General features: G+C 48.9%; 1 protein-coding gene across 10 annotated transcripts in view; it reads left to right on the top strand.

Moving 5' to 3' along the window:
- The window catches only part of LOC111159838 (calcium release activated channel regulator 2A), a 129,114-nt gene that overhangs the window by 69,598 nt on the left and 37,992 nt on the right, over nt 1–21,524 (top strand). For all 10 annotated transcript variants that reach the window (XR_002641429.1, XR_002641431.1, XR_002641430.1 and 7 more), the window contains 6 exons: nt 5,637–5,727; nt 9,391–9,486; nt 11,448–11,635; nt 16,659–16,730; nt 19,238–19,283; nt 21,203–21,309. Coding sequence is in view for 6 of the 10 variants with exons in the window: in XM_022522479.1 (XP_022378187.1) it covers nt 5,637–5,727; nt 9,391–9,486; nt 11,448–11,635; nt 16,659–16,730; nt 19,238–19,283; nt 21,203–21,309 (600 nt within the window). In the remaining 4 variants the exon portion in view is untranslated. The remainder of the gene's footprint in view (nt 1–5,636; nt 5,728–9,390; nt 9,487–11,447; nt 11,636–16,658; nt 16,731–19,237; nt 19,284–21,202; nt 21,310–21,524) is intronic.

Genomic DNA, 21,524 nt, shown 5'->3' with positions numbered 1-21,524 from the left:
CTTTTTCTCTACCTCGTCTCTGTCCCTCCTCCCCCTGCATCTCCAAATAACTAGGCACAGATAGCAAGCAAGGGAATAATGAAATAAATACTGCCCTGGGTTGTGGGGGAGTGTTTTAAGAATGGCTAACAGAAATAGGTTGAATATTTATGCCCACATGGTACTAATAGCTCAGAGAGTTCTATTACAGACTGCTGTCTTTGTTTTATTCGGTATTTTTACCAGTGGCAGGAACAAAGGGAGATAAGGAAGAATATTTTGTAGTCATAAAAAAATACTTTTTTAAATGTATGTATGTATGTAAAGTAAAGTATGTGTGTCTGTAAAGAAGATACAACAGAAATAAACTTTTAGGCATCAAATAGCAGCAAAATAGGTGAGGCAAAAAACTTTGAGGAAAACAAAGAAAATTTGGTAAAAAAAAAAAACAAGACTTAAGAAGATTTTAGCAACATTAGTCAGGCAAAAAGTACATAAAATATTTAGGACTACCAGGCAGCAAGGTGAATTTAAGAGATAAACGCGGAGCCGTGTGCCCTGCACTAGAATACACATTCTTCTCATGGAAGTTATGCAAAATGTGATAATGTTTTTGATTGCACAGGAAAGGTCATAGATTCCAAGAAGTACATACCCTACCAGTATATATATATATATATATATATATATATATATATATATATATATATATTTTTTTTTTTTTTTATAAATATATAAATAAAGAAAAACCAGTATTTTATATTAAAAAAAAAAAAAAAAAAAAAACCTCTTTTAGGGGCACCTGGATGGCTCAGTCGGTTAAGTGTCTACCTTCGGTTCAGATCATGATCTCAGGTCCTGGGATGCAGCCCCGCAACAGGCTCCTTGCTCAGTGGGGAGCCCACTTCCTCTCTCTCTCTCTCTCCCCCTCTGTCCCACCTTCCACTCGTGCTCTCTTTCTCTCTCTCTCTCTAATATATAAAGAAAATCTTTAAAAGATAAAGATAAAAATACTTCTCTAAACAACTCTCAGATGAATTAAATCATCAAAACCAACAAACTAAGACAATATATTATTTACCTTCTATTATGATTGAACATCTAAAACACCAATAAAGCTTGGAAGGTCATTGAGGACACTGGATGACCAGTTGGGATCCATTAAGATAACGTCACGCTAGGGGCGCCTGAGTGGCTCAGTGGGTTAAAGTCTCTGCCTTCGGCTCAGGTCATGATCCCAGGGTGCTGGGATTGAGCCCCACATTGGGTTCTCTGCTCAGCAGGGAGCCTGCTTCATCCTCTCGCTCTCTCTGCCTGCCTCTCTGCCTACTTGTGATCTCTATCTATCAAATAAATAAATAAAATCTTAAAAAAAAAAAGAAAGATAATGTCACGCTGGAAAGACGGACTGACTCTAACAGAATTGCATCTGAGATCTTGCTCTGGTGTCCAAAAAGCCAATGACAGAAGCACACGGCTGAAGAGATATGATTCAGTAGCACCATCTTTAAAAGAAAAACAATCACACAGACAAAAGATTTAGAGGTTTTACTTGACAAATGGGTTCGGCATTCATCAAGTGTGATGCAGCTGCCAAGAAAAGTTAATGTGATTTTAGACTGCATGAATAGATAGGCAGTGTGTAGAGCAAGACGGGCCTAGTCTAGCTCTAAGCTGTGCTAATCAGATTTCATACACTGGGCATTCGGTTGGGGGCTCCATGGCTCAAGGATGCTAAATCAGGACACATTCAGAGAAAAGTAAAGAGGAAGGTGAAGGGAGGTACCAAAACAAAACAAAACAAACAAAACAAAACAAAACAAAACAAAATCCATGCGAGCCATGGTTGGAGGAAAAAAAAGAGGCATGGCATAAACCCAGGCAAATCCTTGAAGTCTTAGAGCTGTTTTCAAATATATAAAGGGTTTTTATGCAGAAGAGGGACAGAGTCATAGAGAGATATATTTCTGTGAGCTAGAACACTCCAAAGATGAAAGAGCTGTTTAGAGATCCAGCCAAGCTTCCTCTCACTAGAGGTGTTCTAATCTAGTTTGGGTAAATACCCGGCAGGGACATTGTGGCAAGGGGTTTAACCCCGGGGAAAACAGGTGGTTGGATCAGACAGAACTTCCCACCCTGAAATTCTTCAATTCCTCTGGAATCTGGTGTTCCCCCAGTAAAGCCTTAAATTGATTTTGTACAGATTTTCTGCATTCACCTTTTGAGCATAGACCCTGTGGATGACTAAGTATCCGAGTGTCCTAACCTTGTTGAGACAGCATCAGCCCAGACAAGACGTTTTTTTCAGGATTTCAAAAGGAAACGTTCAATTAAAGACATTTGGTGTTCTAAGACTCCAGAGAAGGGGTCAGCGAGGGTGCGCATAGGTGGGGAAATCCTCACAGAGAAGACAAAAAAGTGTATGTGTGCATTGGGCAACGCAAGTGGTTTTTGAAATTGTGGTAACAGAGACGTATGTACTAAGTCAACGTAACGGGTCGCTTCTGTCCTTTGGTGGAGGAATACGATGTGCCTGCGGGTGCGCCACATGCCGCACACACAGACCTTTTTAGAGTGTCTCTCACGATTACCCTTCCCGTGGCCACTGCAGAGCTCCCCACAGACACAGGCTTCTGGCTCTGCAGCTCCCGCTCACACGCAGCCTGCGTCTCTAACAGATGCATGTGACAGGAGCTTTCATTGACGGAACTGTCCGTTCTTCATTTTCCTGATCACCTCTCACCTTTTCCAAGCCCAGCAGCACTTTTATCCTTGAAACCGAGACCTTCCTCCCCTTGGGGAACGATGGCTCTTGCCCTCCACTGAACCTGAATGTAATGATGATATCCACAATCCTTCACATTTATTTAGGGCCTTGCGATTCCAAATGCATTTCATTCCCGCTCTCTCGTTTGTTCATCATGCTGGTGCTGGGACGGGGGTGGGGGAGCTCGCGGCAGGTGCTACTCTGGGATGTAAGGAGGTCTGAGCACTCAAGGTCACACTGAGGATATGAGTGATTCCGGGTTCAGAACCCAGTCTTTTAGAGCCCTGAGCTAGTCGAGTGGTGTGAGTGGTGTGAACAGCACCACGATGTCCTCTACTCCCGCCCCATTCCTGGGGCTCATGTGTCTGACTCAGGCTGGTCATGAGTTGATTGGTCCTAGGGGACTCATGCTCTGAAGACCTTCAGGCCTGGCCAAGTCCCCTAGGATACCAGCTTTATTCAAAAGCATTTCCAGAGGTTTTGTGCCACGGATAAGTCTGGTTAGACTGGACTCTGGCTCATTGATGCCCACCTGGAACCCCAGGGCTTCTTTGCAATGGACCCAACCTTTGTTAATGAGGGCTAGAAGGAGGCACCATTTGGAGGCTATGTCTGCCCTCCCCTGATTTGTCTTTTTAGCCGTCTGCAAAATTACTTACTTTATGATAAGCAAGCTGACATGCGAGCCTGAAAAAGAGTTTAATGTAATCAAATAAAACTTAGAGCAAAGTCAATATAACGCATTTAATGATGGTATAGAATTGATGCCCTGTATGGTTATTAAGCATAAATGGTAAACAGCTATAAGCTGTTTATCCATATAATGGATGACTATAATTGGTATTGCTTTATCAGAGCAAATTAATTTTTAAGTTTCTCTCATCTCACTTTATTAGTCCTTCAGTATTTATGTAGTTGGAATCACTGTCTAAAGTTGTCCTTGATACCGCTTGCCATCTAGCACTGGGATTTCTTTGAGCATAAGAAGGTAATTCCAGGGACCAAGAGGAGACTTTCTTTCTGAAAGTCCGCTCAGGCAGTGTTCCCGTCTGCCCTTGAGGTGTCCCTATTCAACAGCAGGTAGCTTTGCTCCTTATTGCTCACCAAGATTTTCTTGTATTTGTTATGAGCTGGCTAATAACAATAGTAACAATCCAAAGCATCTGTCATTTAGCAGGAAGAGATTTCTTACTCCTAGCCAACCAGACATTTCCTACACCCAGCTTGATGGTAAAGCCAGGGCTCCAGCTCGGGGAACTGTCCCTTCGCTGAGTGCATCCTGAGGCCATTGCCACACTCACTCCAAGGGTTTCTGGCTTTGGGGGAGGGAGGGTCCAACCAAGAAAGGGAACTTAGAGGCTTCTGCTTCGATATGAGTGACCTCGGCCTTGAAGACTCACATCAGTTCCTTGTCTGGGTCAGTTTTGTGGTTCTTATAGAACTGGAAGGATGCCAATCAAAATGGCTCCTTAGTCATGCTCTGTCTGTGCATGAGACGTGGGTAGCAAGTGAGAAAGGAACATCCTTGGGTAGCGGGAAAGACCTGGCCTGGATCAGAGTCCTGCGTGGACATTGGGAAGGAGGGGCTTTGAATGATGAAGGGCGTAGAGGAATAGATGTGCTGCTGTCCTTGATGTTTTGTTCAGAAATCTCTCGAGTACCTCTCAGCACTGAAAACCAGAGCCCGTTCCTTCGTTATTAAAGTCTCCTTCCTTGAATAAAGGGAATTTGAGTTTAGAATGGCAAGTGCCAACTTTTATAGTATATATATGTTCAAATCAGACCTTGGATAGCCAAGATGTCAGCCTGCTCCTGGATTCCCCTTAACAGGTGAGAGAGAGGCCCAGGGTGTACTGAGCCAGAGATTTCACTGGCAGGCAGAGAAGTGGGGTCGCAGTGCAGTCCCCTGGGAATGGGGATGCTTTGGCCAGATAACTTCCATCTCAGTTCAAATGCTCAGCCTTCCTCTTTGAATTTGGATGTGTGTGTGTGTGGCATTTAACATGGTGTTGGGGGGCATTTAAGGAGGACCTCTTTGAGGAGAGGAAGAGGAGCAATACCAGGGATGACCTATAACCTTTGTTCCCATAGCCACATTTGTCTTGGTCTTTGTATAGGAGCAGAGTCTCTGGGTATTTACTTTCTGTCCTAAGGGGCTCTTCGGCGTAGGGAGAAAATGCTGGCAGGGGGGATGAGGACATCTCATTATCACCGCCACCTTGAATCAGCCCGCCTCTTCTCATGCTGTCTGCCTGGGGCCCTGGACCTGAGATGGCATGAGCACTGCACAGATGTGGCTCCCCTTCCTTTGGAGGGGGCGTGGTGTCAGTGGTTGTCAGTATCATGGAATCCTTTGACATCTTCTGAGAAATGTGCATCCCACAAGCACACGGTTTCGGGAGAGCCCTCTGACAGTGCCGTTCAGAGAGTGCTGATTTAGCCAAGTAGAAAGAAAGCATCCAAACCGGGAAGGAGAGCAGCCAAGAACCCAAACAGGAAAGAAGCCCACACAATACAACTTTATGGGCTCACTACAGGTGTAAGGACTAGCGGACAACAGGGAGGTCCATCTACAGAGGTTGGGGCTCCTTGTTGAAATAAAGTGAGGTTAAGGAAAACGGAGCCAGAGAAACCTCACTGAGGAGTGTGAGGGTCATCTAGAAATGATGGCCTCCTCACCTGGGAGGAGAAGAAGGTCCCTCGAGGCCTTTGTGGTCCACTAATCCTGAGGAACTGATCCCACAGCTTTGAGGGACAGGACCTACGTAGTCGCCCCCCACCACCCCAGGCTCCTGACGGGGTCCTGGTGCCCAAGCTCCAGGACTCACACTGTGGGATAAAGGAAATTGGGTGTAGACCTCATCAGACTCTCCTTCTGCCACCTCTGCAGGAAAATTGCTGCTTATGATGAAGAAATCCAGCATCTCTATGAGGAGATGGAACAGCAAATCAAGCATGAGAAGGAGCAGTTTCTCCTAAAAGTAAGAGTGCACACCGGGGCTTGGATCTGAGGGCCTGGCGGAAAGCTTGCCTGTTTTGCCCTCCTCCCCCAGTTCAAGACTGCAGGGTACCCCCCACCCACGGCACCGTGGGTTCCCTGTTTCTCTGCTTTATTTAGATTTTCCAAGGCATCTGTCCCCCTCAAATGTGGCATTTAAATTCCATCTTTATTTTTGTTGATTGGGGTCTGTCTCCTCCTATTGACATCAAAGCTCCCTAAGAGCAGGAATCTTTATTTCACTTGCTGAAGTGTCCTCAGCACCGCAGCCGTGCTTGGAGCACAGTAGGTCCTCAGCAAACTTGTGCTGAATCACTGAATGAATGAACAGGGACAAAGGAACGAACACATCAATGAACAAAAAGGTGAGGGTACAGGTGTTGCCCGTCACAGCAGCTTGAAGACCGGGTCTGACGCTGGCTGGTCCCCAGAGCCATGGGACAGGCCCACCGGATGGGGTCCGTTGCACTCCGTGCCCGGCAACTCCCCTCAGGGGGCCATCATTAGAGTCTACGCTTCCTGTTCTTTCCCTTAGACACCTAGAAAATGTCATACCCAAGACAAGTCAAATCCCACCCTTCTCGGACACTGTGGGAGAACATTTAGAAACTTCTATGCCTTGTTCCTAGTCTGGCACTTAGCCTCCAAGCAAGCCCTGCTATTTGCCTTGGGGGGTCAGAACTGGTGAAATCCACCTTTTTTTCCAAACTAAGCAGGGGCCTTTGGGGAACATATTTATAAAACAAAGCTGTAGGAAGCTCTCTCCTCTATTTTTGGATTATCCACTTGGTGGGTTCTCGGCAGAAAAGTCTTTAATCTTGAAGGGTAGCCTCCTGCCTTCGTTCAGGCCGTTATTACAATCCCATAAGCAGGGGCTCAGAAACAACATTTATTTCTCCGGAGGCCAGAAGTCCCAACTCAGGGGGCTGGCGTGGTGGCCAGACTCTCGTGAGAGCCCACTTCCTGGGTTTGGCTGTGGCCTTCTCCCTGTGGCCTCACAGTGCGGAGGGGCAGGCAAGTGCCTGGGGGTCACTTTTATAAGGGCACTAATCCCACTCGTGAGGGCTCTGCCCTCCAGGACCCACTCACCTGCCCTCGGGACCCACTCACCTCCCGAAGGACCCACCTCCTTGGGGATTAAGTTTCAATATGTGACAACATAGAGACCATGTCACCCTGTGCCTCTCAGAACCAAACCTGGGCCATTATCACAACACCATCCCTCCTCCTTAATGCAAGTTGGTTTGAATTTTTAATTTTACACTGGTTGGATTATCCACACCAAGGTTCTATTTCTCACAGATGCCATTCACATTGAGGTGGAGTTGGAATGCTTTCCAGAAAAAGCCAGTCATATTCTCCAACTAGATCCCTCTGAAGGCTTGTCAGTATTTCCAGACTCTCCCCTCGCTCTTTTTGGGGGCTTTTTTTTTTAAATTTTTTTTAAAAAGATTTTTATTTATTTATTTGACAGAGAGATTACAAGCAGGCAGAGAGGCAGGCAGAGAGAGAGGAGAAGCAGGCTCCCCGCTGAGCGGAGAGCCCAATGCGGGGATCGATCCCAGGACCCTGAGATCATGACCTGAGCCGAAGGCAGAACCTTAACCCACTGAGCCACTCAGGCGTCCCCTTTTTGGGGGCTTTAAAATATTTGGCCTGTCCCCTGACCTTCAGCATAGTTGGGTGAGTATAAGAAAGATAGTACCCAGACACTTCTCACCCAGTGGACCCTACGATAGTTTTCTGAGAACAGCAGACTTTTTCCTCCCTGCAGTGGGAAAGCCACTCTCTTGACCCCACATGATCTACTTCTAGGTCATGACTACAGGTCAAAGGTCCTAGCTAAGGAAAGAAGCATGCTTTCCAGAAGCGGAAGGTGGGCCAAAGCATGGGAACTGGGAAAGGGAGGAGGTGGGAGGAGAAACTTCAAGGACACATTTGTATCATGTAAGGTGATGTCACCACGCTGCTGTACCCCTTCACCCACCCTCCGCTCCCTCCTTCCCCTGCTTAGTACCCCTTGCCTTTCAGACTCAGTGCTTAGATGTACACTTTGTACGGGAACGTGGGAACTGTGAAGATGTGTTTGGCTTGGCAGACACCGGCTTTTGCCTGGTCCCGGGGGGAGGACAGTGGTGTTACAGTTTAGGACCGCATGGGAAGGGCTGACCCTTCCAGACAGGGCTTGGAGCATGGTGCTACACAAAGCAGTTTGATCGTGAGGGAAATGTGTAATCGCTTGCACGCTCCAGCTCCGGAGTAAGAGACTCCGTCCAGGCTCTGCCGGCCCCCTGTGGGGATGGCAGCATTTGTACTGGAATTCAGGAGCTGCCCCCCTGGCCCCCCTCGTTCCAGCCCGGTTCACAGGGTGCCCACTCTGGGAGCACTGCCCCAAACTGAATGAAGCAGGATTCCTGCTGGAAGAGTTGAGAGCAGGCGCTGCCTGGTTCGATCCTGCTTCTTCCGTCGCTTGTGGTTGACAGGAGACCATCACAGGCTCTCCTGGAGCTCTTTACCTGCCTGAGGAGCCGGGTGGCACCTACAGAGGATGAGCCCAGACAAATCCTGAGCTTTTGAACCCAGGTGTCCACTGGCCTGTCCCCTGGGAGTGGTTGCATGCCCTCCACTCCCCTAGGGGTACCATCGTGCCCAACCTCGTAGTCCCCTTAGCTAGCAGCATCCCACTCTGTCCTCCTGGGCCGGCAGCCCCCCAGGGGCTCCAGTAGTGAGTCATATGGACCTTATAATGGTTTCTTCTCTTCCTGCGCATTTTGCCCCTCCTTTCTGCCTTTAGGAGAGTGGAGAGCTGCAGGGGCCCTGCAAGTGTTTGTTTCTACCCTGTGAGCAAAGAAATAAGGACAGCTGGGTAAGGCCAGGGCTGGAATCCCAGTGCCCTGGTGCCCAGCCAAGGGCCTTTGCACCAGACCAGGCTCCATGAGAGTGTCAGCCATCCCAACAACCCACATGGCTCTCTCTTTGCCCACCCCAAGCCCCTTCACACTGCGTCGTCAGCTTCCGGAGCAGGGAAGCCCAGTCATAGGGCAGGAGGGGAGGGGCTGTCGAGCACAGGGGCAGCGACTTCCTGAAGAGCAGGACTGGGGCTCCTCCATCACGATGGGAAACAGTGAGGACCTAGACCCTCGGGGGAAGAAGCGATGCCCTGTGTTTCCCCAGCAATGGCAGTTTAAGGGATCGAAAGATATTACCCAACATGGAACAGAATATCCATTTTGGAAGGATATTCTGCCCCTGTCCCCATTTACAGAGGGGGAGGTGGGGGTCTGGGATTCAAACTCAGGCCCCTGTTCTGTTCTCTGTGTTCAGGACTCCACCGCTAAGGGACACTGCCTCTCTCTGGAGGGGGGTTGGGGGAAGGGGAGGCGTGGCACACAGTCCCCGGTCATGGACACACTCTGTGGGACCTGGTGTCATGGATGATGGAGCACTTGTGGTTTCTCTGTCTCGCTGGGCCTCACTGCCCAGCCAGTCAGGGCCCCGCAGCAGGAATGTGGTGGGAAGGGCCCCAAAGGCTGAAAGGATGGGTGGGCCCTGCTGTTGAGCAAATACGAGGTCGGGGGGAGGGGAGGGAGAAATCTCCATCCCACGTGCATTTGGGCCTCACATGTCCTTCTTTATGGCCTGGCAGGACACGGAGAGGTTTCAGGCCCACAGTCAGGAGCTGGAGCAGAAACTGTTGTCAAAGGAGCAGGAGCTGGAGCAGCTCACCCAGAAGCAGAAACGGGTATGCCTCTGTGGCCGCCTCGGAGCACAGGGTCCCCACCCCTTCCCCTGCTGGCCCTTGCCCACTTGCCTCTCCGCTACGCTGCTTCTCGCTGGAGGCCTGGGACTGGTTGGTTTGTTGGTCCGTTTTTAATCCGAGAAGAACTATTGAGCTGCGCAAAAGATAGCATTTGAAATCACAGGTGATGCCAGGATAAAGCCTTCACCTCTCCCGGGCCAGGTGTTCAGTTTGGGAAAGTTGCCAAGAATTCTCCCTCGAGGCATCTGAAGACATCGTCCTATAATTATGCCCGGGAGCCACCAGAATGCCAATGCATTCATTCATTGCCTGCTTCCTGTGTCAGGAAAGAGGGGGATGCTGAGATACAAGGGACATAGTCGCCGCTGTTTTGGGGAAGGCTGCAGACAGTGACGTCTTCCTGCCTTCCTTCCTCCCATGGCCACGGATACCTCCAGTAGGAAGAGGCTCTTCAAAGATCCATTTGTTCACGGATTCCTCTGTGCCCCTTGTCTTCCTCTGTGCCCCCAAAATGTCCGTCAGATTTTTTTTGTGGCTGCTCCCATCACCCCCCAGGATGGAGGCAGACACCAGATGGGCCTATGATGCACCTGACCCCCCAGGAGGTAGTCTGGGTGGTGCACTCACTGTATAGGGCTGGCTAATGACCCCGGGAAGATTGATTCCCCGGGCAAACTTCACACTCTCAACCTCCTCCCCAAAGCAAAGGCCCAGCGGGGAGAGACGCCAGGGTGCCACTTGGCCTCCTGTTTTATTTTGTCTGGCACTGGAAGGAATCCAGCCCTGGACAGACCCAGACATATTGCTCTTGCTTGAATAGAGAGGGCTATTTTTAGCGACACATTAAAATATGCTTGAAGCTGCCCCACGCTGAAGCTAGACACTGTCCCACTCCTGCTGCTACCCAGCCTATGGATTTTGATTTCTTCCTTCTGCAAGCAAGATCATTTCCACTCAGGGAATGGCCGGCTGCCTTCCCCTTCTCCTGCTGCAGCCCTACCTTCTCCTGCCCCTACTCCTCGTCGCTATTATGCATTACGTTCTTACCTTATCCCTCAAATGAATGATTGCCACTCGATTTAATTACTGCATGCTTGCCTGATTACATAGGCCTCTTGAGAATCACACAAAATTCCTTGTTGCTGCCTCCTCCTCCCCTTCCTGGCCACATTCATTAAACTAAATTTATTATGATATATTTGCTTTGGTTTGATTCCTTCTCTGGTGAGAGGGTTGGAAGCTCTGCAAAGCAGAACCACCAGCCAAGAAGAGCTGCATTTACACAAATGCAGAGGTTTTTTTTAGCTGCTTTAGGGACAGGAAACAAGGTATGTGTTTGGTTTGACCTGTTTTAGCTGTTTCCTAAGAATTTCCAGGGTTTCTGGCCACCCTACAAAGTTTCTCTAAACTAAAGGAATTGGCCTTATTTAGCTGAGAGACGAAAAAGGGACAAGTGGACTTACTGTCAGCATTCAGAACTGGGAAGGATGGTTTTATGGAAAATGCCACTTAGCTGCCTTCCATGTTCATCAGGGCTGAGGGAGACAATTGGCTGAAAGGACACGAGAGATCGAGGTTGGCTCTCAAGACCACGGATGAGAGGATCACAGCTAGCATTATCGTCACTGGGATGCGGGATGCAGATGGAGTGTTGACCCTCCTTTCCTAGCAGTCTTTTTGAATGGTGCCACTCCCTCCGGACTGTTCAGGAGCCCCGTGGAGGCAGGGGAGAGATGAGAAGTGCTCTGAAAGCTCCCGCTGCCTCCAGAAGTGCATCCATGTGATTTAAGGAGCAGGACAAAACCCCTTGAGGCTGTGGGGCCGTGAGGGCTGGCCATGATGGCTCCCACCCATAGGTGGAGAAAGTGAGGGGAGGCGGGGGCAGGCCAGACTGGATGGTGGCTGCTTACCTTTCCCTTCTGCTCCCCCACTTTCTGTTCCAGCTGGAAGGCCAGTGCGCCATGCTCCAAAATGATGAGCATGAAACCAAGGCTGAGAATACCAAGCTGAAAGTCACAAACCAGGAGCTGGCCCGGGAGCTGGAACGGACGTCCCGGGAGCTGCAGGATGCCCAGCAGCAGCTGGAAAGCCTCCAACAAGAGGCCTCCCAACTCCACCAGGAGAAGGAGTTGTGAGTCCGGCCTTCGCAGGCTCCTGTCACTGCTGACCAGCTCTACCCGCTTGCTTTGAGCTTGCCGTCTCCTCTCTTGGAGACCCTGTCGCCTTGCCTCCCCCATGAGGCCCAGGGGGTCCTTGCTCCCTGAACATCTCTGCTGGGATGCTGAAGCCGTTAAGCAGATTGTGGCCAGCATAATCTAGGATGCATAGGACATCTACAACCCTGTTCTTGGAAAATTTATTATGTGATGAGAGAGACGTGTTATCCAACCAACAAATATAAGATGGTCCTCGGGAAAAGGTTGCATGAGCAGACAGAGCACAAGTGACTGTCATCGTGTATTTTATTTCTTTTAAAGACTTATTTATTTATTTATTTGGGAGACAGAGAGAGAGAGAGCACATGAGAGCAGAGAAAGGGGCAGAGGGGGGGGGAGGGAGAGAAGCCGCCTCCCCACTGAGCATGGAGCCTGACGAGGGCATCTATTTCATGACCCCGAGATCATGACCTGAGCGGAAACCAAGAATTGGATGCTTAACTGACTGAGCTACACAGGCGCCCCTTTCTATTTTATTTTATTTTATTTTTTAAATGTTTAAAGATTTATTTGAGAGCAGAAAGAGAGGTGACTGTCATAGTTGAGAGATGGGAAGAGCCAGGACAAGAGTGAAGCAAGTAGGCATCTTAGGTCAGCATAGAATCTGTGGGAGTGTGACAGTGCCCAGGAATCCTCAGTCCAGGCTGCCCACTCTCTCCTCCATGTGGGCCCAGTGCGTGGGAGCCCCACGTCTCTCGGGGTCCCATTCGCCACTAAGCTGCACTGGGCGTGGCCTATTGGACAGAGGCAGGTGCGAGGAAGGACCCGGGGCTGGGTCTGCGTGCTAAGCCTGAGCAGTTGCTGGAGGACCAGCTATTTATCTCGTCTTGGGAGCACTGGCTTCTGAGAACAAATGCACTCCTTGGCGTGCCCAGGGATGGGGGCTTCCCCCTTGTTTATTCATTCACGCATTTACCCGTACATCCGTTTACTTAGTCACTTGTCAAACGTTTATTGAAAACTTCTCTGCTGGTTACTGTTTTGTGCATTCTGTGTATCGCCCCCATGTCAATAATTCGACATAATTGCCTATGAACCTGATAGTATCCTGCTGTGGCAGGAACTGTGAGTATCCACCGCACGGATGAGGAAGCCAAGGGTCCAGGGTCTTAAGGAACTGGCGCACGAGGCTCAGTGCTAGATGCATCTGGCTGCCTCCCCACAGCGCATGATGAGTCAGCCAGAAAACACTTGATTCAGGAGTAGGACGGGCCATCGCTCACGCATTACTCGCTCAGGCTCCCATTGGTTCCCTTCATTCATTCTGCAGAAGGTCACGTGTGCCTGGCCCTGTGCCAGGTATTACTGAGGCTCTGATTTCAGAGGGCAGTGTTGCTTAGCAGTGCTGAGTTGTAGAAACGTTCACCTTCTCCTTGTTAAGTGAAAGCCCTCCCTCCCTCTGACACTGGCAACATTTGGGTCCATGGGCCCAAGTCCCAATGTTCTGCTGTGCTGCCTGGGACTGATTGCCTGGGGTGAGAGGGAGGAAATGTGTTTGCATGTAGAGTTTTACCCAAATAAGATTTCTCTAGTTTAAAAAAAAAATGTATTTCCGAGTAGCTGACTTAAAACAAAACAAAACCCTTCACTCCAATTCTTGGATGACCTGTGGCAGGACAGTGTATTTCATCGCAAACGAGCAAAATCAGTTCCTCCTCATTGAGAGCAGGCCAACAAGGCGCAGGCATTTAACTTTACAAACAGAATTAAGGATTCAGCCTCTTAAAAATTCAATCAAGTTCTAAAACAACAAACATCTGAAGGCACAAGCATTAGAACAGCAAATGGAAATAAGCAGCCAGTGCTAGGGTATCAAATCACAGCATGAGGATTAAAATCTTGCTGAAGTCTTATCTTAATTAACCAAGCCAGAGACACAATCTCTGGAGGTTGGGAATTGAAAAGGAGGGTTAGAAGGGAGAGACACATGATTTCAGAACCTTCGTGGCTTGTTTTCAAAAAGCGCTCAATGCTGCAGTCAGAGAGCATGCCCAGAGCCCCGGAGTGTCCCATCTGGGAGGTCAGGAGACAAGGGCAGTGAGAGCCTTTAGCCTCTAGCCCACCTGTTCATTTTATGAACGAAGAAACCGAGGCTCCATGAGGCATAAAGCCACATGGTTAGTACCAGAAAACAGGGACCAAGTCTAGTCGTCCCGACAGCAGGCACTCCCCCGACCTCCAACATCTTGCTGCCTGATGTTGTACCAGAGCAGCCAGGAAGGGAGGGGATGGAATTGGGAGATAAAAAGACTTAGTCATTTATCAGCTAGGATTCTGAATGGGCCAAATTAATTTTTCTCTTCTCTGAAGATGCTCTAGGAAGGAGAACTTGATTTTAAAATAAGATAAAGAAGGAACAATCAAGCCGTAGAGATAATATAAAGATGAAGGTTAGCTGAAAAGCAGTTACCTCTCTATTTTGTTAATGAATTTCTGTTTGGGGTAGGTAGTTTATAACAAGGCACAGAATTCAAAAGGCACAAAAGGATATACACCCCAAAAGAGGCCTGCGTGCCCCCTGCCCCACCCATGACTCTGGGCCAGCGATCACCCAGAGGCCAGCAGTCCTGGTTTCCTTCCAGAATGTTCTATGCATGCGCGCGCGCACACACACACACACACACACACACTTTTCATTTACAAAGTGGTAGTACACTGTTCTTCATTAGCCTGAATTTTCACTTGACAATGTATTTTGGAGACATTCCCTATCTCATCCCTCTCCAGAAAACAAAGCCAACGGCAAGCAATTCTCTAAAGAGACCATAAACCTCTCGCCAGTCACTCCTATGAAAAATGCCAAGTTCTTTCCCTCTCAGTCCACAGATTGCCTAGTATAAACCTTTGTGACGTCTAGTTAAAAGGACTTTGAAGGTCATTTGGTCATATTTCCAAGTGTCATTTGGTTTTTCAGGAATGCCCCTCTTTTTGTTAACACACAAAAAGCCTGAGTATTTGTGGGTATCTAAATAGATGTCTGTTTCCCAGACAAACAGGTAGACATATGTTCATGTCGATATGTAGCATACGTGCGTATGTACGTGCGTGTTTGTGTGGCTTCAGTGGCCAACAGGCGCTATGTAAACAGGGCGGAGACCGGACTGCCTTGCTTTTTAGGAATTGGCTCCTAAATCAAACACCCTGTGAGAGCACAGACCTCAGATTCCCAAGAAGTGATTGTCCTTAGCAGGATGAAGCTGTCTGCTCCTGGTGTCATCCGAGCTCAGCGTTGGGGCAGAGGAGCCACAAAGCTGTCTCAGCTCCCGGGGCTGAGCAGCCGCACACAGGCAGCTACGCTCACATACTGCTCATCACAGCAGAATCCTAGACAGGGACTTGGGGACCCGGTTTGGGTAATGGAAAATACATTGTTTTCCCTCAAGTTGAAATTAAATATAATTGGTAATAAAATGTTAGGAATTTGCAGCTCTGCAGGAGCGAGAGAAGTTTTGTTGCTTAATTAGGATTGTCTGAGGTGAACTTAGGATTTGATTCAGTCTGTTTTTGTTGTGAATTGACTTTATAATTATTCCATAAGCGGGGGGAAAAAACACCGATACCTTTTAAGGAATCTGATTATGGTGAGTTTGGCCCAAGTCTGGATGGATCGAACAAGCAGGTGCTATTTTCACCAGCTCAGTAATGACACTGAGGGTTGGGGCTGGGGTTGGGGGGGCGGGGCACACGATGACTCAGTAACTGTCCTTCCCAGCCTCCGTGTGGGCACAATCCCGGGAACCCAGACAGCCTGTGGAAATGCACTCATTTCTGAGGCTGGAAGATGCTTCCTACACTAGAAGTGGTTTGGAAATCTGGAACTATGGACCTTTTGCAGTAAGCTTAGGAGAGATTTAAACATTTCTAAACTGGTGCAGAGCATAGAGGAAGAATGGAGACAAAGTTGTGAAGTTCAGCGAGGCTTATTTTCTGATGTCACCCCGTTCTGCTTTCTTTTTTTCCTTTCCTCCCTGGGTAGTGTTGAATACCTCCTGACTCACCCCTTCCTTCCTCTCTTCCTTGCTCCATCCCTGCCTTCCTTCTTCCCTCCCCCACTCTTCTTTTGTTTCTTGCTGCTTTTTGTGGACTGTGCCTTCAGGCAGAGCCCCGGGTTGCAGAGAGAAATGCTAACACTCTGGACCAAACCAGAGGGGACCAAACCTGCCTCACTGTCTGAGTCACTCTCCAGACGCCTCAGCTACCTTTCAGCTTCTCCCTCCCCTTCCTCAAAACTCCTGATATGACTGACACCTTCACACTGAGATATAAGCATCTGATTGTAATTGATACATTTAATCTCTGCTTGCTGGCTAGAGATAAGAAATCCAAAGTTAAAGAAATGAATGGCCAACAGTGGAAATTCCAGAGATCTAGGAACAGACAGGAGACCTCCAGGGGAAAATAAGGAAGGAGGAATGATTCTTCTGGAGCTCCTGGAAATGAACACAACCAGCATTAGGGAAGAAAATACAAATTCTGCTCTTACCCTCCAAGATGGGGCTGGAGAAGAATATTTGTTCTAATTCCTGAATTCTGGGCTGTGCAGGACCACCTGGAGCCTGGGTAGGGCGCCGTGTTCATGGGTTTGGGAGTAGGAGGTCCTAGTCTAGATTAGAACCCTGGCTCAGTCATGGATGGTCCCTGTGACAAGAGGAGAATTACTGACGCTCTGACGGTGTGTGTCTCTGAAATGGGGATGATTTCACCTTCCGAATAGGACGTCCGTACTGGTGAAGTGAGATCACGGCTGGAACCATGTGCATGCGGCAGGTGCTGTCCGGGGGCTGAGGGGAGACAGAGTCCTCTAAACCCCCCGGTCCCCAGGATGGGGCACTGCCTGCTGGGTTCCAGTGGGAGGGTCCTGGGCGTCCAACTTCGGCACAGCCCCTCCCACCGTGGCAGAATGGAAGCTCAGAAATGCCGTGTTTGCCTCTTCCTCAGGGAAGTATACCGCGTGACGGAGAGTCTGCAGCGCGAGAAGTCAGGGCTCCTGAAGCAGCTGGATTTCCTGAGGTGCGTGAGCCCCATGTGTGCTCCAAGAGCACATCCCAGGTGCCTTGGGTGGGAAGGGCCAATCTGAGAGTCTTCCCTGCCTCCACTCTGGACAGTCAGAGCCGCCGAGAGAATGCCCTCATTCCCCTGATCCCCAGTGTATCTTGTTTGGTCCATCCACACACACACATGCTCGCATCCCTCTTGTCTGCACCTGGGCAGGTAGGCTCTGCCTCGTTTTCATGGCATTTCTCGCAGCACCTTGTGCGGTGCTTGGTCCGGTAGGAGGGGAACTGAATTTCTTGAGCGGCTGCCCTGAGGCAGATTTGGTACCCTTTCATCTTCAACGAAACTAAGGAAAGGAGGGCAGTGGCTGATAGAGAAATTAACAGAGGAGGAAATTGATAGCAGAGAAACGAAGCCATTTACCAAAAGAGCCAGAGCTACGCACTGCGGAAGCCGGAACTGAGATCGGTATCTGGCTGGTTCTCTAGATTCTGCCGTAATCTCGCAAAGTCTGTCGAATGAGTAGATAAATCACGGATAGAGCACAAACAGAGCAAAGGACTTGAGAGTTTCCTCAGCTTGTTAGGACTCACTGTAAATTCAAAGCTCATTGTTCTGGGATGTGCCAAAACCAAACCCTGTGTGGGAAAGGTGGGATTTTCACTTTTGTCTGTGAGGTTTCCAAGTTCCTGTACCTTCTGTCTGCCCAGCACCTCGTGGGAACGGTGATGAGGCGTGAGGTGATTTTTCAGAGTGCACGGAGTGGTCTTGAATCAGGGACACCCTGATTTGTTCTGTTCTGTTTATTTATTTATTAGAGAGCAAGTAGGGGAAGGGACTGGGGAAGAGAGAGAATTCCAAGCAGACTCTGCACTGAGCACAGAGCCTGACATGGGGCTGCATCTCAGGACCCTGAGATCGTGACCTGAGCCGAAATCAAGGGTCAGATGCTTACCCCACTGCTGCACCCAGGCATGCCAGTTTCTTCTTTGTTTTATTGGAAAGCCGGGTGAGGTCACCATATCTGGCATCTGTGATGCCACCAAATGAGAAAGTGCTCGGAACTCAATGGGCTGTGGCCAAGTTCTAATCCATTTGAGAGCAGGTCTTGATTCTTAGGGAGGCTTTAGTGGAAAGAAGAGAACAAGATGTACAAGGACAAGTTTTTGAGATTTTTTTCCCCTTTTTTCTATTGTACTCAGAAGAAAAGGACAGATTCAAGAGAGCGAGCAGGGGAGAATAACAAGGCAGCTCTGTACACACGGTTCTTTTTGATGGAGACCAGCATTGGTGCAGAATCACACGCCTGAAGCCTTTCCGTGCTGTCGCATGCTTTACAAGCTTAGATTCTGCAGCTGGTGGCAGCCCAGATGTGGCAGTTTTCCTCCATAGTGATATCACCAGGTAGTGACAGAGCAGTGGGGAAATGGAGTCAATAGCGAGATAATGCCAGGGAGAGGCATAGTGGGAATGTGGAGCCGGAGATTGCGGGGAGCAAGGGGGTGGACTCGGGACAATGGGGGGGATGTGACGGGGTGAGGAAGGGATGAGTGGAAACAACTTCAGGACACTCAGGAACACGTGCTTAGGAACCCAGCATCTAGACTGTAGGGCTCCTTATAAAACTTCAGTGAGATCAGGATACTCTACTGCCACTCCCCATCCCCCCATGGCTTCATATCTCTTTTGGAGTAAAATCCCAACTTCCTACAATGGTCCACAAGACCACAAATGGTCAGGGCTGTACTTCCACCCCGACTTTCTCTGCCCTCATATCCTAATGGCTCTCCTCTGAGCATTCTGATGCCCTCACTTCTGTTCCTCACACACGTCCAGTAGAGCCTGACTCCAGGCTTTGCCCTTGCTGTCTCCTCTGCCTGTAACACTCTTCCCTCAAATATCATCACAGGTCCCCTCTCTTGCCGGTCTCTGCTCAGATGTCCCCTCTGTGACCGCCATACAGAGCTACCACTGCGCCCTCTGACACTCTTTTTTCCGGGTCTTTGCTTTATCTTTCTCAATAGCAATGACCTCAGCACTAAAATAAGATGCCCTGGGGATAGGAAGTCCTTCTTGTATTCATTGTTCGTAACCTTGATAGCTAGAGCCGTGCTCCGCTTGGAGTGGGTGCTCAGGAAACTTTTGTTGAGTGACTGCATGATTGCATGAAATGAACGGTTCAGAGAGAGGGCGCCCCAATAGCAAGCTCAGAGAGAGGGCGTCCCCAATAGCAAGCTCACAGGTGCACCTAAACTTCTGGTTGCCCTCTGGGGGAGGCTTTCCCTAGTGGTAGCATCCTGAAGGGCTATGGGTGTCACAAGGTCATCCTGTCTCTCCCCCTGCCTCCAGCTGAGGGACACACAAACTACCCTTTGTCACTGTCCCTAAGGAAAGAGATTCCACACGTTCCCTGTGCCTTCCATGTCAAGTTCTCCGCACCCTCCTCCCTGGCAAACTGACAGCTATTGGATCTACCAACCCCAAACACCATGTCTAAAGAGATTCCCCTTTTCCATTTGCAGGGAAAGAAACAAACATCTTCGGGATGAACGGGACATACATTTTCAGGTAACTGCCCTGTGCTCCTTTTCCTGACAGGATTTGGGTCCCCTGGCACCCAGAGCCCGAGCTGGGACTGGCCCAGGAATGTCTTGATGTCTGGCTCCTCCCTTCTTGGGGAGCAGACGATGGCATGGATTTTTTTTTTTTTTTTTGAGAATAATAAAAACGCAGGGTCGCCTTCTGAGTAGCAGTGTGTGAATTTTCCATGAAGTAATGCACTTTCCTCTTGGCGTATAGAGACTAAAATATTTGGGAAGGTCGCAGATCACTCGGACATGGACACGGTAGATGTTATCGAGGAGATGACAGAGTCGAAATACCACAATCCCTTTTAACCAAAATGCTCACACGTTTTTGTTTTTGTTTTTTCTTCATTAACATTTGTAATCTCTTGATGAAAAATTTTGCATTTTTATACCATCATAGAACAAATTAAAAATGTATATTTCGCTATTAACAGAGTTGATTCTAAGTACACATTTTTACTCTGTGGGGACCCCTGTTCCTCCGTGCCTGAATGCTGCACTTACATACTCTCCCAGAGAGCAGAGAATCCTCTGCTGACTTAGAGGTCTTCGCTTGGAGCCACACTAAACAAAATCCAGGCTGCCATATTCTATTCATCTTCCCCTTTAGACAGGAGCCTCTGGATGCTCGAAGGGATGGGGAGAGGGGATAGGATTCACCAATGCGATTTCCTAATCATCAGGATCTAGTACCTTGTGAATTTCTCCTGTGTCCTGGGGCAAGTGCTTAGCCTCCCCAAACATGCCCCCTGCTCTCACACAAGGAAAGGGAATTCCTATCCTCTTTTTCTATATTATAGGGACTTTTGAGAAAAACTCTTGGAAAGAGGAGGGTCATAGGCTCTGAGCCCTGGGCTGGACAGTGGCCTGAATGTGGTCAGCATAAGGCAGCTGTTTTACAACTACAAATCCCTGGGGGCGGGGGGGGCGGGATCTCGTTCTACCCCCATTTCTTTCCTGTCCCTGACTGGCAGCAGAATTCTCTACCGCCCACCTCCATGTACTGTCAGAGCAAGGCTTCAGCCTACACATGTTTGTTTGATGATGATAATGGTTATAATTGTTTCAGAAGTAACACTGAATTTATTTGAAAACGTCCAACCAAAGGTCACCCTAACCCTTTAACCTCATTTCCCTTCACCTGCCAAACTCATTTTGCTTTGAAAAGGAAATGGAATTAAGAACCCTAGTAGGGAATAGAAGAAAGAGGGATAAAATCATGTGCATGCTGAATAATAATTAAAGATTAATTTGGAATCATTATAGCTGTGCCTTCAGGGGCCCCGGGAGCACGGCAGCCCCTCCTTCTCTCATTAAGAGTCATTGGGAATTGTGGGGAAGGCTGGTTAACCAGAGATTCTGCCTGTGATCTAACTCCCCCTCATGTCCCGGAAGACATCGCCGGGGAGTGCTGTGAGCTGGGTTGTAAGCCCCCACCCACCACAGGGCACCGGGCTAATCGATCCTCTAAGCTGGTCCCTTTCTCATTTCTGGGGCTTTGGAAATAAAGAGAAGTGGGAGCCACACGAATGAGTGGGATTTAAAGATGCACTGTCTTTTCTGCCCCTAAATACTTTCCAATGCATTCCACGTAATCTCTTCCTGTCATATTGCAAATTGTCAGTGCTGCTATGAAGGGCCACAAGGTGGACCCCAGGCTCTAAACTGCGCATTGATTTGTTCTATTGGATTATTGGGTGGGAGATGTTGGGATCCTGATGAGAAACAATAGCAAAAGGAAAGAGTAAGACAATGCTAATAGGGAGACCAAAACATTGCTTCATACTTCAGAATTTGGTTTTGAGCCTGAACTTTGAGGTGGGAAAGTGGAGCCCTCTCTGCTCAAACATTGGGAGAGATCAGCAGGCACGGGTCTGAGGGCATTTTGTGTTTCTACAGAAAGATAAGGCAGCCAAGGCAAACACAGCTGCTTCCAAGGCGAACTGGAAACAGAGATCTGGCTCTGTGATAGGCAAATACATGGATGGCAGAGGGATTCTTAGGAGGTAAGTCACCCCCGATTTCTTCATTCATCATGTGTTCCTCGGTCTTGCTCTCACTGGGAGCTGGCTCTGAGCCCAGCGGCTCTCAGGAAGTGGCCCGAGGTGGGGACATGACTGGGCTCTGAAGCATAACTGAAGTGTGGGAAAGCCCCTCACCCCTGCAAACTGAACTCCTTTCCAAACAGGAGTGGGACCTGTGCTTGGCGGATTCCCCTCAA

Source organism: Enhydra lutris, unplaced genomic scaffold (assembly GCF_002288905.1).
Source record: "Enhydra lutris kenyoni isolate GAN:26980312 unplaced genomic scaffold, ASM228890v2 scaffoldscaffold69, whole genome shotgun sequence".
Lineage (NCBI taxonomy): Eukaryota > Metazoa > Chordata > Mammalia > Carnivora > Mustelidae > Enhydra > Enhydra lutris.
This window is presented reverse-complemented; position numbering and strand designations above follow the sequence as displayed.